This window comes from Panthera pardus, unplaced genomic scaffold, assembly GCF_024362965.1.
Source record: "Panthera pardus isolate Hobbes unplaced genomic scaffold, ASM2436296v1 HiC_scaffold_10, whole genome shotgun sequence".
Taxonomy (NCBI): domain Eukaryota; kingdom Metazoa; phylum Chordata; class Mammalia; order Carnivora; family Felidae; genus Panthera; species Panthera pardus.
In genome coordinates this window covers 43680151-43696532 of record NW_026526655.1, presented here as the reverse complement: position 1 = coordinate 43696532, position 16382 = coordinate 43680151, and the positions used below count along the sequence as shown (strand labels likewise).

General features: G+C 37.8%; 1 protein-coding gene across 1 annotated transcript in view; it reads right to left on the bottom strand.

The window, feature by feature from the left end:
- The window catches only part of STAT4 (signal transducer and activator of transcription 4), a 113402-nt gene that overhangs the window by 13072 nt on the left and 83948 nt on the right, over window positions 1-16382 (bottom strand). Inside the window, exons 10-15 of the mRNA XM_019462523.2 lie at window positions 14694-14852; window positions 13886-13978; window positions 10925-10984; window positions 10598-10615; window positions 10417-10510; window positions 8124-8168 (exon numbers count right to left, since the gene is read on the bottom strand). Coding sequence (XP_019318068.1) covers window positions 8124-8168; window positions 10417-10510; window positions 10598-10615; window positions 10925-10984; window positions 13886-13978; window positions 14694-14852 — 469 coding nt within the window. The remainder of the gene's footprint in view (window positions 1-8123; window positions 8169-10416; window positions 10511-10597; window positions 10616-10924; window positions 10985-13885; window positions 13979-14693; window positions 14853-16382) is intronic.

Sequence of the window (16382 nt, the reverse complement as noted above, 5' to 3'; positions counted from 1 at the left end):
GATGAAAGAAATGTCCCAGAAAGTAAAACAAAAAAAATGAAGAAATTAAAAAAAATAGGATAGAAAAGATAGTAAAGAATTAATACACAAACTCCAATAACAATCTAGCAGAAATTCCAGAAAACTAATAAAGAAAATGGAATAGAAAAAAGATCAAAAGTATAACCCAATGATAACACTCATACACTGCTGATGGGAGTTGGTAACATCACTTTACAGAATAATTTCTCAATATCTAGTAAAGTAGAAAATGCACTTCCTAGGATGATGGTGAAAGGAATTAAAAAAACCCAAAAAATAAAAAAATAATTGTGCACAGAATCATAGGGCAATCAGCCCAAATTAGAGCAAGTGATGGAGGATTCTCAGAGGGCTGTTGCCAAGAAAAAAGAAAAAAACAAAACTCAGATTGAGTTGTTTGGCCATATTGCAAAAAGTTTTCAAGTTTTGAAGAAGGGTTTTGGGCTATTTTAGTGACAGGTACATAAAATAAAGTGATGAAATAAAAAAAATTGAGGCAACTAATAAATCCAGGGAAAATTAAAAGTAATACAAGAATGGAAATACAATTATACTATGATATATGGTCAGCTGTTAATAATTTTTATATACTCATAGTAATGTAAACATTGAATATATTGACTAAGCCAAAATATATTATATAATGATACTGTGGGGGGAAATTTACATGTATGGAGATCTGGTATAAAAGAGCCATAGTTTAACCTTTTATAGAAAGAATTCAGGAGTCAGATATATAATTTAAAAAAAAAATCAAGAAATGGTAGGGGCGTCTGGGTAGTTCAGTCAGTTAAGAGTCCAACTCTTGATTTTCCTCAGGTCATGATCTCACTGTCATGAGATTGAGCCCTGCATTGGGTTCGGTGCCAGGCATGGAGCCTGCTTGAGATTCTCTCTCTCTCTCTTTCTCTTTCTCTCAAAAAATGCTAGTATGATGTTAGTATAATACTTCAACTCAAAAAATGATCACCTCTGAAAAGTGGGTTTAGAGTGGGAAAGAGTGGGACAGAGATTGCTGTTTTCCTTGATGAAATCTTACAGCACCTTGCTATGTTCCCAAGACCAGCAGCACTGTCATATAAAAGCTTGTTAGAAAAACAGGATCTTTGGCCTTATCCTAAGCCTACTGAATCAGATTCTGCATTTTAACAAGAACCTCGGGTGGAATTTGTGAGGCCACGAGTCTCAATGTGCTGTATCCACATTATGTTTAGTCTCAAAAGAGTTGTGGAAAATTTGGAGATGGTATAAAAGCCTTCAACAATTAAAAAAAAAAAAAAAGCCTGTGGGAACCTGTAAACAGAAGTGGAATTATTGAGACTAGAAACTCAGGGTAGGATTGGAGGCAGCAGAATCAGCTTTAGGAGAAATGATCTAATATTAAATATGTATTAATAACAAGTTGGAATCTTCTTGTATTAAGCTTCAAATAATAAAAATAGTTCTAATATGATGATATGAAGGACAATTACATGAAGAAGACTTTATTGACAATGAGGAATGTTAAACTTAGGATTTGTTCCTGAAAAGGAAGCAGAAAGTTAAAGACTCCTCTCTCCCTTGGGTTAGACCCGTGTGATATCTCACATTGTCTTCAGGTAGCTGGATTCATGGGATTGCTTCTTACTGGGTTACTAGAAATTATGTTAATGGAAATTTTGCTTACAAATCCCTTAGACCATCCCTAAAATTACTCCCAGGACATCCAACGCATGAAATAGCTACTTTCCCCCCAAACCTCTCCTGTCTTGAAATAAATAAATTGCTGTTTCTTCGGTTGAGCATGAGATGAAGGAGTCAGGTTGTGTTTAGGCACCAAGTTGAACAAAACCCACATTTTTTAAACAACAGAGAATCTCACTGCCCTATATAGGGTATTTACACTATGCAAACCCTGGGACAAACGAAGAATCCACAATTTCAGGTTCACTAACGGGTGCCTTTCACATTCTCACTAAGTTCAATGGCAGACAGGATGATATAAGCCTGCGTAGAACATTTAAGAGGCTTGAGGCAAGCACAGATGGAGACCCACATACCATATGTCTAAACATTTAACCATTATAAATCAAATTAACAAACTGATATATGATATAGCCTCCTGCCTTGACATCTAACCTTTCATATTACCTAACTGGCCAGGTTTCAACTCCTCAAAGTTCCACTGGAAAATGGTGGCCTGGAGAGAGGTGGGCCAATCTGGACCATTGCCCATTCCCTCCACCCCCACTTCCACCTCTGTGAGAAACCTCACTGACTAGCATGGCCCATTGGCCTCTGCTTGTGCCTAGAAATATTTGCATTGGTGGTGCCATCTGTGCTTGGGACTCTGGGAAAGCACCCTGCCTTGATCCCACAGACATCTTTCTCAGTAGGCGGGGGGGGCACAGCTGGCAGACAGCTAAAGGGAGCCTTTTTGAGTATGAGGTCCTATCCATCCCCTATACTAATAGCCTCTATAGTCTAATTTATACAATTAAATGTAAATATGATATAATTATTCATGATTATAGATGATTTCCTCAGATCTCTGTGTTATGGCACCTGTGTATTCACAATCCGAAGTGTGAGAAACCAGGACTCCACAGACAGAGCAATGACGCTTAGAGTTGTCCATTAACATTGGGAAAAGGCTTCGTGCTTTGGTTATTACTTTACTGAACTGGAATGTAGATGGTGAGAGGTTTCTTCAGTGATTCAAACTAATATCTAATGATTAATTAAAACCTCTGATGCCGTTGTGAGGCATACTGAGAATGAAATCCAGCAAGGAAGCTGACACACAATACACATGACTGGAGAGAAGTGCTCTGACAAAAGGAAGCGTCATTAAATTTCAAAGCTTGCATGGCCATCGGTCAAAGTCTTTATTACTTTATCAGTGTAGTCCAAGCCAGGGACGCTATTCAATTTCACATTCTCAGGGTCTATTCTTTATAGACTGGGGAAAACATTGTGGAGAACGTGCACCATTAATGGCTGTGTTAAAAGCCATCCTAATCAGCTGAGATGATTATGGATTTAAAACATCCATATTTATGATATTTATATTATATGGCACTGAAAATATAAATGGATTGACTTTATTGTACATGTAAAGAAAAGCACACACTGGATAATCTGCTAAGAAACTGGAAAAGTGGCAGAACAGCTTGACCAGGCTCCATCTGGAAAAAAAACACACAACCTCAGGAAAGGTAGGTATAGATGTCACCATATTCTTCTTTTCTCTGCTCAGTGACAAATAATACACCCTGGAAACCTAGTCTATGTTAACAAATAGCTATGGCTTTTGACTTGACAGGAAACCTCCGTTAAGAAAATATGACTGGGATAAAACTAATTTTCACCTAAATTCCTTGCTTATCTCTTAACAAGCCACAGTCTATGATAATGTTTCATGGGGAAGACTACGTGGAATAGAAAACAATCATCCATTCACCTAGAGTGTATTTGTTGACTACCTATCATGTGCTAGACACTGGCTTAGATGCTGGGAAACAATGATAAAAGGGGAAATGATGGTACAATCACAGGAGATACAGACCCCAATCACAGAATCATAAGAAATAGATGGAAAATCTCAGCCTCACATAGTAAAATAAGGGGACTGTGTGAGGGTGCCACATAAAAAGTTAACGTTTTTAGTGTTATCCTTGTACTGACGTCTCTTCTAAAAAGTGTTGCAACTTCTTAAATTGTTCAGAAGGAAATCAACTTCCTGTGACAATGCATGGGCTAGTTGGCGTGTGAGTAGTGGATCTGTGTCTGAGAACCCTGGACCTTGAAAGAACATCTGTTTGGCTATTCTGTTCAATGAAACTCAAGTCACCCAGGCTTTACTAATAGCTTCTTTGTGCTTCATGACTTTCCACCACATAAACAAAATTACCCAACACCTCAGTCTAAGACTAAAACTGTCATCTATCAGTTAAAGCCTACCAACAAAGAGCAAACTCAAGAGACTGCAATTCCAGCTTTCCTGTTCGAACAGTTTCCACATTTCAACAATCACTCTCTAGTCAGCATTTTGCCAGATAAGGACCTCTGGGAAAGTCTCCTTCCTGGGAATGTTTATCGTATAGGGATGAACTGATTCCTTCCAAGTTTGGCCACTTGGGAGGTGATGAAATTGTTTCTTCACAGTGGTTCTTCCAAGGAAAAGAACAAAGGTAGGAGAAAGAAGGAGTAATTGTTAACCTTGATTCTGTGACAGCGTGTCTGCAAATTTCCCAAGGGATGTTGTAAAGTTCCAAAGCAAATTATTGAAATTAAATTCATTTTTTTTCAAAAAAGTAAAGCTCCTACGCCATGTTGCGCTCTTGCAGATTATAGAACCTTAGTCAAAAAAGCTTCAGAAATTGTCTAACTCCAATGGTTTTCAAATGTTTTTTTAACCTTGAAACATATTCTTGAAAAGAAATTTTCCATCTGGGTTCCAGCCTGTAAAATATATAAAACAGAGCTATCTTGACTAAAACAGGGGTGGGGGACCCAGAGCTCCACCGTTCACCCCCCCACCCCCCAAAATCCGGAGGTGACTTCTAAGGTACCTCTCTGGTCCTTTTGGGACGGTATGGGTCTAATGCAACTTCCTCCCTTCACCCAGTCCTATAGCCAGGATCCCTGTACAACCAGACCGATCACCTCTTTTTGGATAATGTGAGTCAAAGAGGCATGGGGGTGCTAGGGAAGCCTGGAGTGGTGCCCCTGGGGAAACTATCATTCATGACATCTTGGTCTGTTCTCAATCATTCAGTAGTCATTCAGTCCAAGTTCTGATAACCACAAAAGCAGAACTGAGGGGCCCCATGTGTGCCCCGTGTGTGTGTGTGTGTGTGTGTGTGTGTGTGTGTGTGTGTCTGTGTGTGTCTGTGTATGCACGCGTGCCTATCAGACAGGGGGTGGGGACATGTGGGGTGGGAGTAGGAACCCGAGATATGTGATCCTATAAGAAGGGCACACACACATGGTGCTTTGAGGTTTCAGGGACCTGGGGCCAGAGAAGGATGTGCTCACGGGCCCTAGAAAAGGAACATCTGCAGCCGAGCACTTTGGCAGTGGGCAGAGAAGGATAAGGATCAGCAGTTTGTCCTGTCAGGTACCATCTTTACAGTCATTTCTCCACTCGTGTAAATACCCGTTCTTTACAAAGGGGCAGCCTGGAGGGCTGATCAGGAAGAGCCATAGCAGACATCTATCGCACAACACAGCACGTCACAGTTGATTCTCACACATACCATGTCATTTGGTCCTCTTAACAACCCTCTAAGTGCAGATCAACATGATGCCCATTTTACAGATTAGGAATTGGGAGTTAGTGAGGGTAAGTGGCTTGAGCCAGGTCAGTTGCCTACAGGGGGCAGACCCCAACATGGTGCTATCTCCATCCCCCCACTGATGCACGTTAAACATAAGGGAGAGGTCAAAAACAACATTTTCTGAGAAAGAATTCTTTTAAATTTCTTCTAAACTTTATAAGGATTCTGGCTGAGGTAGCTACGTGATTTCTGCGTGGGTGGGTACAGTGAGAACAGTAACAGCAGCGGCTGGAGTAGAGAAAGGATGAGATGCTCCTCACACACCTGCAAAGACCTCCCTTCTTGGAATCCCAGCAAACGGAGGGAACATGATGAGGTAAGGGGCAGGAGGAGGACAAAGATCAGTGCCAAGCGATAATGCTTCTCCCAGGGCAGATCTTCCGATCCCAGAGGCAGCATCGCCTAGTGGCCAAGAGCATGGATATGGGAGCAATGCTTTGAATCTTGGCCTGACCGTTCTGTGCCTCAGTTTCCCTAACTAAAATAAGTACACTAATAGCATCTGCTTCATAGCACTGTTGCAAGAATTACATAAATCAATGTCACTGAAGCTCTTAGTGCCCAGTATATAGTAAATGCCACAGGAGGATTTGTTACATAAGTTCTTATCGGGCTGTGAACTCCTGCTGCAGGTGCTCACAGATAAGGAACAACTACTATTTGAAATTTGAAAATGAGGTATCATATCCTACCTTCCTGTTTTCCTGACATTTTGATTACTACAATCTTTGGCCCTATGACTTTATGAACTCCATTTTATCACTAGATCTTCCCCAGGCTCTTTCCTGACTTCCTTTGATCACTCCTACTGCCTGGCCAACCCCTTGGGTTTTTTTTTGTTTTCTTTTTGGCCCATCTTTCTGAGCCCACTTGGTATATTTTGTGACTTCTCAGTTATTCCCGTAGTACATAAAACAACTTTCAGGTCTATGGTTTATTTTAAATGTACCTAGGAGTCATATTACAATTCCATCAACAGGGGGAGCTCAAGGAATAGCTTAAATCAAATTTTCTTGCTCTAGCAAACTTAGGGGGAAAAAAGGAAGAATACAATCATTCTGACACAACAGTACGATTTTGTTATTAATCCAAAAATAAGAGGAAATTCATTCGACATAATATAAGTAGACAGTGTTAATAAGACATTGCTTGGTTATCATACGGTAGTAGATGATATACTTAGATTTCTTCTCTAAGGAAACCGGGGTAAAGATTTTGATTTTACATTTATAAAGATGACAACGTATTGGAGAGTTGACTATTTAGATTTATTTCCATTTGATCTGTTTTACTTAAGAAAAGTTAAGAAGCATTGTGTTTCGTCTATTCACACTTAGCAAGTACTATTCAAGGATGTTATGCTGCTTGAAGTGTTTGCAGCTCGGTCCAGAATTCCAGTGAGATGTGTGAAATAGCTTTTTATTTATAATGTGCTAATGTGGTCAGAACAATAACTCTACTTTCCGGTTTACTAGAATATCCTTAAACTCAAAAGCTCTGCTCCTGTGGTATCTGGGTGGTAGAGACCCGTTTGCAGCTCTGGCTTAAGACAAGGCTTACCCTGGGAGGAAGGCTTAGTTCATCTTTGGTGTGGCTGTAATATTTGGCAAATGCTCTCTAAGCCATTAAGAGAATGAAGAATTTTTGGAAGAGAAAACGTAGTGTATTAAACCTGTTGTGGTCAATCATTGCGGTTTTGCGGGGAGAGCTAGATTGATTGCAGTTGAAAGCTGGATTTTATAAGGTGCTTTCTCCTTTCAAATAATTCAAAGAGATTTCTCATAGAGGCTGTGACTGACTGTAAAGCCAGGAGATTGAATCCATATCAACCACACCAGAGATAAGCCTCACTATTTTACAACTGCATTGTGTAGATGATCTTGCATATGCAGCATCTCTGAACAGAGAGCGTTGGGCATTATACCCTGATCTGTAAGAGGAAAAAATTTTCTCTATCAGATCATTTGCCAAAGGTCACATTTTCAGTCACTGTCAGAATACTCTCAAACCCAGGCTTTCTAATTCCAAATACGTTTTAGTTTTAGTATATTTAGTCCTAGCATCTAGTCCAACAAAACAGATGATCCCCAAGGCCACTTCCAACCCAGGATTTGCCCACTCTGTCATTTACTGACTCAAATGTAAATACTGGAATGGCATCATTTGTTCTGTTAATCAATTTCATCCAGTGGAACACAAACCTGAAGTAAAAAGGCAAGGTAACTGATACCATAAAATAACAGGGCTGTTTTTCACGTCTGATTTTCATATAATATGTCATGAAGTTTGAGACTTAACTCTTATCTGTGGAAAATAAGTGATTTTAAGATGTTTTATAATAAGGGAGAACTGACTAAAGACATTACAGCACACCTGTGAAATGCAATTCAGTGCAGGCACTTTAAGTGATGTTCTCTAGGAGTATTTAAGGTTATAGAAAGCTGTTCACCTTACATTGTTATGTGGGGAAAAAGCAGGTTATGAAACAATGTGTACATATATTGTAAAGTAATAGATACATAGATAAAGATCTAGAATGATGTGAACCAAAATGTTAAGTTTTTCTTTTAAAAGGGTATCATTATATGCAATTTCTATTTTCTCCTCTTTAAGACAAAACTTCTTAGACTGTTTGCACTTATCCAGCTTTACGTTTGTAACCAGAGAAACATGAATTTGACTTTACATAAAACTATAAAGGGCAGTTAAAAAGCTTTGTAAAAATAAGATATTATAGAGTTATTTCCTAAAAATAATTATCTTGTAGAAATCATTTTGTACCTCATTTCCTTTGCTTCCAGCACTGGACTTCATTTCCTTTGGTTGCTTTGCAAAAAAAGGAATAACAGCATTATCAATTAAATATCGAGTCGGTCATACCTATTGGAGTGATTTTCTGGGCCACAATTCTGCTTTCTAGAACAGTAACCCAGATGTCTTCTAATTACGGAAACCTGACACAGGTGCCCAGATTCAACAGAAAGAAGCTGACGGTTTCATCTCATGGGATGTCACTTTAGAAACTTTCACTAAGGGACGTGAGGAAGTTGGCATACTGTTAAGACTATGATTTTCAGCCCACGTTTTGGAAAGAGGAAATCACGCTGGTTTTTTAAAATCTACTCAGCATTCCTTTGTACCTGGAAAGCATCACCTGAGCTAAGCTGCAATGGTTCTCAATCCCTGTGAAACCAACACAGAGGATTGGGAAAACAAACAATGGGAGGTACTATGTGCCACAGGACACAGCAAGCTACTACATGGCGTTAGAGACTCAGGGACACAGAAATATTCATGATATAGATGACTTCATTTTTAAAAAGGCAGACAACAGTTTACATAGTGTCTACAGTCTGATCTCACTTAAAAAGTACATACACAAAAGTTAGAAAAGAATGAAAATGAAAGTAAAGATGTAAGAGTGTTATAAGGTAGTGAGATTACAGATGATTTTTAATTTTTTCATTTTTGCCTCTCTGGTTTTCTACATTTAGTTTTGTATTAAAAAGCAACTAGAAGTTATTATGCGGGGCGCCTGGGTGGCTCGGTTGGGTGAATGTCCGACTTCGGCTTAGGTCATGATCTCACAGTGAGTGAATTCGAGTTCCGCTTTGGGCTCGCTGCTGTGGACGCAGAACCCTTTTCGGATCCTCTGTTCCCCTCACTCTGCCCCTCCCCAGCCTCAAAAATAAAGTTTTTTTTTAAGTTATTATGCAAAAGATAATATATATATAAATGCTTTGTAACTAGAAGAGCACCTTAAAAAGTAAGATTTTATTTTATGTGTTATCTCTCCTGGAGTAAAGACCTAACCACTTTTTTGGTATGTTCCTTGTCCTTTCCACATGACCTGTTTTGAGAGATAGACATCTCTAAGTTAAGGTCTCTTACAGCTTTATTTATTAGCAAACATTGTCCATTATTGAAAATTTCTTAAGAATAGGAAATGAACCTATGTGAAAAGAGTATTAGTTATAAGGATGTATAATACATAACTCCTCCTTACATTTTATTTATTTATCAGTCTCACACTGGAGGGATTCAGTGAAAAAGAAATGTACCCTTCAATAGTACAGACCAAACAAAAACAAAATTAAAAATAAAAGCCAGCATACATTTGTATATGCAGATATCTATTAACCTAAATTTTATCTTTTAGAAATTAGACCCTTTGAAGCTCACTTAGTGGTACCCCAACATTCGGGTGAGGTCCTTTCTAAGTGCTAATCATGAGTATCATGCATCTGGCAAGAAAAGCAGTAGAGTCTTTGGGAATCTAAGAACTATACAAAGAATTAGAAAGAAAGCAGGAAGAGAACTCTAGGTTAAGAGGAAGTGGTATGAACAAGAAGCAGCAGGTTGAGGCTGGGTCAGAAGCTTTCTAGACATGCCAAGGCAAACTCTGTGCAACCGCCAGACCCAGGAACATCCTACCTGCCCACAAGCTACTCTAAAAATGAAAGCACCTTCGGCCAGACATGTTGTTGCTGGATATCATTTCGTGGGGACATTTAAAAAATGAAACCAGGAATTCCTATCCATTACAAGACCAATCATGTCTGTTATTATTTCCAAATATATTGACCAATTGCTGTATATACTCAGGTACTATCTCACCATTTTTGAGAACTTGGACTTCTGAGTTAAGTTACTGTGGTCTTTCTAACATTTTTAATTCTTCAATAATGGCATGTTTTATTTCTCAATGTGGCCCTTAATCTCACATAAGAAATGCCAGAAACCAAAATATATTTAATTATAAAGCCTATTCTTTTTTTTTTTTAGATATTTTTTTAAAGTTTTTATTTATTTTTGAGACAGAGAGAGACAGAGCATGAGCAGGGGAGGGGCAGAGAGAGAGGGAGACACAGAATCTGAAGCAAGCGCCAGGCTCTGAGCTGTCAGCACAGAGCCTGACGCGGGGCTTGAACTCACAGACTGTGAGATCATGACCTGAGCTGAAGTCGGATGCTTAACTGACTGAGCCCCCAGGCGCCCCATATAAGGCCTATTCTTAAGGATGTGTCTGATTTGGGAGGGGGAGTAGCTTGTGTAATTTTACTGTTGAACTCACCAAATGTCGAAATTCTACTGAGAGACTCCCGTTAGAAGATTCTTCAATGGACATGGCTTTGACATGAGTTCCACAAAGAACAAATCTTCGATTGCTAGACAGAAAACCTTAGCTATTTACATGGTCTCAGGTAAAATACATTTATGGGACCATCAAAAAATATATAAAATAAATGTCTTACCTTAGAGTTGAAACGTTCCTGTAAAACCAAGAAGATTCCTTAAAATGAGCTATGTTATGGATCTAGTAAAAACTTTCTTTGATACTTTAGAGAGTAGTATAATATAGTCATAAATTTTCATTTCAAGACTTTATAGTAAAATTTTTTAAAGAAATCTTCATTGGAGTTCTATTAAATGTTTGAACTTCAAAGTCAAATATTTGAAGTACATTGATATGTAATGTTAGAGAAATATATTTAAAAGTTTGAAATAATTCTATAGAATGAGGGAAGTTCTTTTTACAAAGTCTCACATTTTCATGTTTCAAAATGAAATTAGAAACTTACTTGTCAATAGATGCTTTCACCTTTACCTGATAGTTCAGTTCTGGCAATTTTATTAGTAGTCTGGAAAGACACATAAATAAGAATCAGAGCCAAAAATTAAAAGTGCTAAGAGCCTTTTTATATTTAAATATATAAATATATTGAATTTAGGTTATCTTCAGTTATATGTTAGTGTGATTCGTGGTTGAATCACTATATTGTACATCTGAAACTAATATAACACTGTAGGTTAACTATACTGGAATTAAAATAAAGTAAAAATAAATAAAAATAAAAATGTACAATTCCTCTTTAGTTTGTCATGTTACTAATATTGACACCAGCCATTTCCTATCGTATTGACAAACATTTGTGAAGTACTTCCATATTGCTTTAGTTGATATATGTTGGATAATACATTGGCTAGGTCAGAAAAATAGCTATATATTTTGGCTAAAGCTCAAATTTGGGTTAAGTGTATAAATATAAGAAAAACATTCCAGTGTATCAATATGGCTCCATTTTATTCTCATATCATAAAAAAATTGTAAGCTTGGTAAAACTAAAATGTTTTGATGATAACTGTTTTATGGCAAAAAGTCTGAGAAAGACCAGGCCTCTGGGATCTGAAAAATTCCAATTCAAATGTATTTGCAATCTTTAAGTACACTATGTAAGTCCCAGCTAAAATGTTCATAACTTAAAAAGATTTAATTCCAAACAAGTGATTAAAGATCAGAGTAAGAATTCCTTTAATTTCTTCTTCTGGTATCAGATCCTTTATTCTTTTGCTTTTCCCAATCGTTTGAGTCATAACCTCTAATATACCCTCTCTGTGGGTTCAGTCGATTTCAGAGATATTAATCCAATCACTCACTCACTCATCCCAATCATGCACTCATCCCAAAACTCATTCATTCACTCAGCATGTATTGAGCTCCTCATGTATGGCCAGGACAGCCCTAGAAGTGTGGACGTAGCTACACATAAAGGGAAGAGGTCCAGCTAAATATAATAGATGGAATATGGAAAATAGAAATAAGCAACTGATTGGCATTAGAGAAATATAATCATAGATGATAGACAGCTCAAACAAAAGTGTGGGTAGAATGTGACAAAGGCTCCTTAAAAATCCTGCATGAAGCACAGGTTTGGTGTTAGGGTTTGGAATATGATAAGTATGTAGTTGTTAGTAGTGAAGGGTGAGGAGGTCATATGAAATAGGGCAGCAAGTTTTCCCTCTCTGCCTTCCTATCATACTTCAGGAAGGGTCTGATCCACTGTGAGATGCTGATGACTAAAGGGAATCCCATGTCACTGCTCCTTTTGAAATAGGAGGCTGGAATTCTTTGGGAGGGAGGGGTTTTAGGGAAAAAGTTTGAATATTAGTAAAAGATCATCTATCAAGACAGTGAAGAACAGGGTACAGAGAAGGATAGGGAACCAACAGTCAGGTGGAAGAGGAAAGCAGGAACGTTGCTTTCAAATCAGGGACTAATGGTCTAGGCTCCTGGCAATCAGTTCAAACAACATGTAAGGTGATGCCCATTCAGGGAGCTTCTTCCACTCTGAACTCTTGGCTGAGAACATTCCCTAATCATCTCCCTTTTTGTTCCAGAGAGCATCTTAGACTTACCATTTCATCTCTGGGGGTATCTCAAGGAAAAGTAGGATGTCCACCACCCCTCTATCCTATTTCCCTTTAGTGTTACTGTCTTCTGGGTTATAGAAATGTAGGGATGAGGAATGAATGAACAACTTTTGAAAATCATGAAATTTTGAAAGGGAACCTGGCCTCTGCCTTTTGTTCTTGGTTCTTAAGTCTTCCTACAAAATTCACACAAAGGAAATGATTAAGAATTTCAAGTCAGGTATTTAAAATGCAAACTGAAGAAAAATGCCTTCCCTTTAAAAATGGAGTTCTGAGGTGATGGATGTTAACTAAACTTATTGTAGTAATCATTTTGCAACTTATGTAAGACAAGTCGTTACACTGTACATCTTAAACTTCTATAGTGTATGTCAGTTACATCTCAATAGATTTGAAATGAATAAAATAAAATAAAATAAAATAAAATAAAATAAAATAAAAATAAAGTTCCAATAGTGATGTGTGATCAGGGACCCTATTGTGGGGCCTTAAATCACTATCTACCATGGCATCATTACCTCTCGTATGGTAATCAGAGGTGACTTAGTGATTAGGAATTTAAAGCTTGGCGGCCTTGCAGATTGATGCATGATGAAAATCTTTGAAAGTTTGAGTTCGAATTCCTTATTTTAAGTGTCACTAGGGAAAATGATACGTCTTGGTTTCTCATGCTAATGGAAAGGATCAAATGCACAGACAAAGCAGCAATAACACAAAAGTCATATGTCTTTAAATCAGGTACATGGTAAGGATATATTGAAAATTAGAGCATTATGAGTTTTTGTGGAAAATCCTATAAGCTAGCTGCTGGGCAATCACAGGGGAAGAACATACCATCATATTTCATGGGTAAGATATTCAAAGCCTTTCATATTCTGTCCCCAATCTACTCAAGTCTACCTCTCCCTATTTCACATGCTTACAAAACAGACCCAGAAAGTCATTATTTCTGTCGTCTTGCTCTCCTACAATCCCACTGTCCTTCCTGTCTCTGCTCTTCCTGCAAGGTCCTTCCTCATAGGGACCACAAGGCTTTGCTAGCCTCTACCAAGTCAGCCTTTTCAGCCATTAATCCCATGATGCCTGACGTTGGGATTCCACACTGTCATGATAATACCCTTCAGGCCTTCATCATTATTGTCATATTCTTTACAAGCAGGGCCCTCATATTAACATTTCTGAGGGTATCTACCAAAGCTCAGTGCTGGGCATGCAGGAAGTGCTTAATAAAGAAGAGTTGAATGAAAGGCACTATGAGAGAAATGAGTTGTAATTAACGCAGTGGCCAAGGCTCCACAAACAAATGAAACGATAGAGCACATTCTGCCTACCTTAGCTTTACAGTGAACTGAATGAGAGTTTTAAGTACCATCGGTCTCTGAGGGTGGGTTGGCATGCATGGCTGTCGTTCAACCACAAATGAGCTAGATTAAAAGGAAATAAAGCACGTCTTGAAAACATTGAAAATATTGACAGGCTGAAAACCACAGAGAAACAGGATGCTGTCCTCTTAAAAGATCCAAATTTTCTACACTTAGAAGACATTCAAATGTCCATTAAGTTCAAATCTTTCCAAAGATTTCTCATAAATAGTTACCAGGAGATGGAAAAAATGCCTAAAGATTGTCCCTAAATAACAATGGTAAATAATTCTTAATTGTTATACTTGAGTCAAGAATAAAAGTCTATTTTTATCATACTAAACATAAAGGAAAAGTTAATTTCATGCCATCTTTGAACTGGATATTAGAATTTCCGGATATTAGAGTTTTTTTTTAGATGAGCTAATACACATAAACATGGTCTCCACCCTTCATTTCTTGGATATATACTTAAGAAGAAATCATTGAAATCTTGTTTTCTAAAATGTGAAAAATGAACTTCAGCTGGATGATGTGCTTGGCTCATGGAAAATTGAGTCAGCTCTTGGGAGAAGTGTTGAATAAATAGTGAGGAGCAGAAAGGCTTCTGGAACTCTCTGTAGCTTTATTCCCTTTACCCTGAGGCTCACTGTTTAACACTTGCCTACCCCCCCCCCCCCCCCATCACCTTAACACTAAAACCCCAGCCAGGGTGTCCTTACAACCCCACAAGACTGAGGCTTCCATGAGGCATTTAAATGAATAATACTTTACTTACTTCTTAAAAAGGTTGTAGATCAAGAAGGTGACTCTTTCTAGCAGATGGGCTCTTTGCATGGGGATGGGATCCCCTTCATATGTCATTTTAGTTGACTGCTCCTCTAATTTTTCCAATTGCCTTCTGAGTTGGAACAGACTTTCTGCCAACAGTGTAAAGCTATTGAACAACAAATGAAAATCAGCAGATAGTTTTCCCATTTAACAAGCTACCGTTTTAACTATTAAACACACTAGCAAATAATAAATTATTAAATAATTATTCAATTAATACAATCATTTACTTAATTCCATTACAAGTTAGTGACAGTTCTGTATGTTTATTTCCCGATTTAGTTTTTCCTGTAAGATGTATGATGCATGGGAAACGTTTTCAACGTTTTCTCATTTTTACCTATAGTTATAGACATCATTTACAAAATTTTGTCAACATCTGAAACCAAATCCCTTTTAATTTTTTTGTTTACAAGTCTGTTAAACATATATATGTTAAGGATATGGTACTCACTAACGGGTAGAGAAAGAGCAAATTTAAAACTTCAAAAATATATGATATGAAGAGTGTTATGCATAAGAATACTAGAGAAAAAAGACAGTATGAAATGAACTGCCTTCCCCACTCCAGTATGTATTTTTCAAATCCTAAGTATTAGCCAAAAATTATCAGTGTATCTGTCTGGAGAAGGTACATGCTTAGAGTTTTACTCACTATGTGGCGATCTCACCTCAGAAATGGAGGTGGGCTCTTGGGCCTGAAGTTTAAGAAAGAGAGAGGCTGAAATGGATACTGAAGGGACTGTCCACTCCCAAGGAGGCAGGATATCTGGACAGACTTGCTAAGTCTTTCTGGCCCTGACAGCAGCTCTTTCTACTTAGAAGTTTATTCCCCACTTAGTGCTATGAAAAGATCTGTCAACCCCCCACAGAATTTGGTGTAAGCACGTTTATCTGCTAAGTTCTTGATGGCTTCCTTTGTTGTTTATCTTGTTTTCAAAACAAGGGATTACAGTGAGGTTAGGGAATTAAAGCATCTCCCCAAGGAAAATCAGTATGTTTTAAAAAGAGCCCAATTCCTTACTCTTCTTGACAAGTGGGACTGGCAGGGTGCAAGTGGCCCCAGTTATGCCATATCTCCCTTGTATTGCTCTGTACCCTTTGAAAGCAATTTTAGATTTCAACTGAACATTTTCCTTCTTTTTCATTATTTTTTCTAAGTGCTCATTCGATCAGATAATTTTATTTGGCACTGATGAAGAAGAAAGCCCTATCCACATTTTTTTTTCGAATACAAAGGATATCTGTACATGATAGCCTATGTGTATACGGTAGGGGATGCCCTGTTGTATTAGCCGTTTGAGATATTTCATTTAAATACAAAAATAAATCACTTTGTTGAACACACAAAACTAACGTTGAACCCTGACTTCTTAAGATATACATTTAAAAACTAAGATATCTTTTTTTAAGCTTTTGAAGTTAGTGCTTCTTATGTCCTTATAGAAAGCTATATTTATTGCAGGTTTCAAAAATTCACTTGAGTCTTTTAAGATTAATATATTAGATGAGAAAAAGTAAGCATTTCTGATGCATTCTATAGACTTCTATAGATGCTTTGTTTTTGCCCCAAAGGAATAAAATTAAAAACACATAGGGGCGCCTGGGTGGCTCAGTCGGTTAAGCATCCAACTTT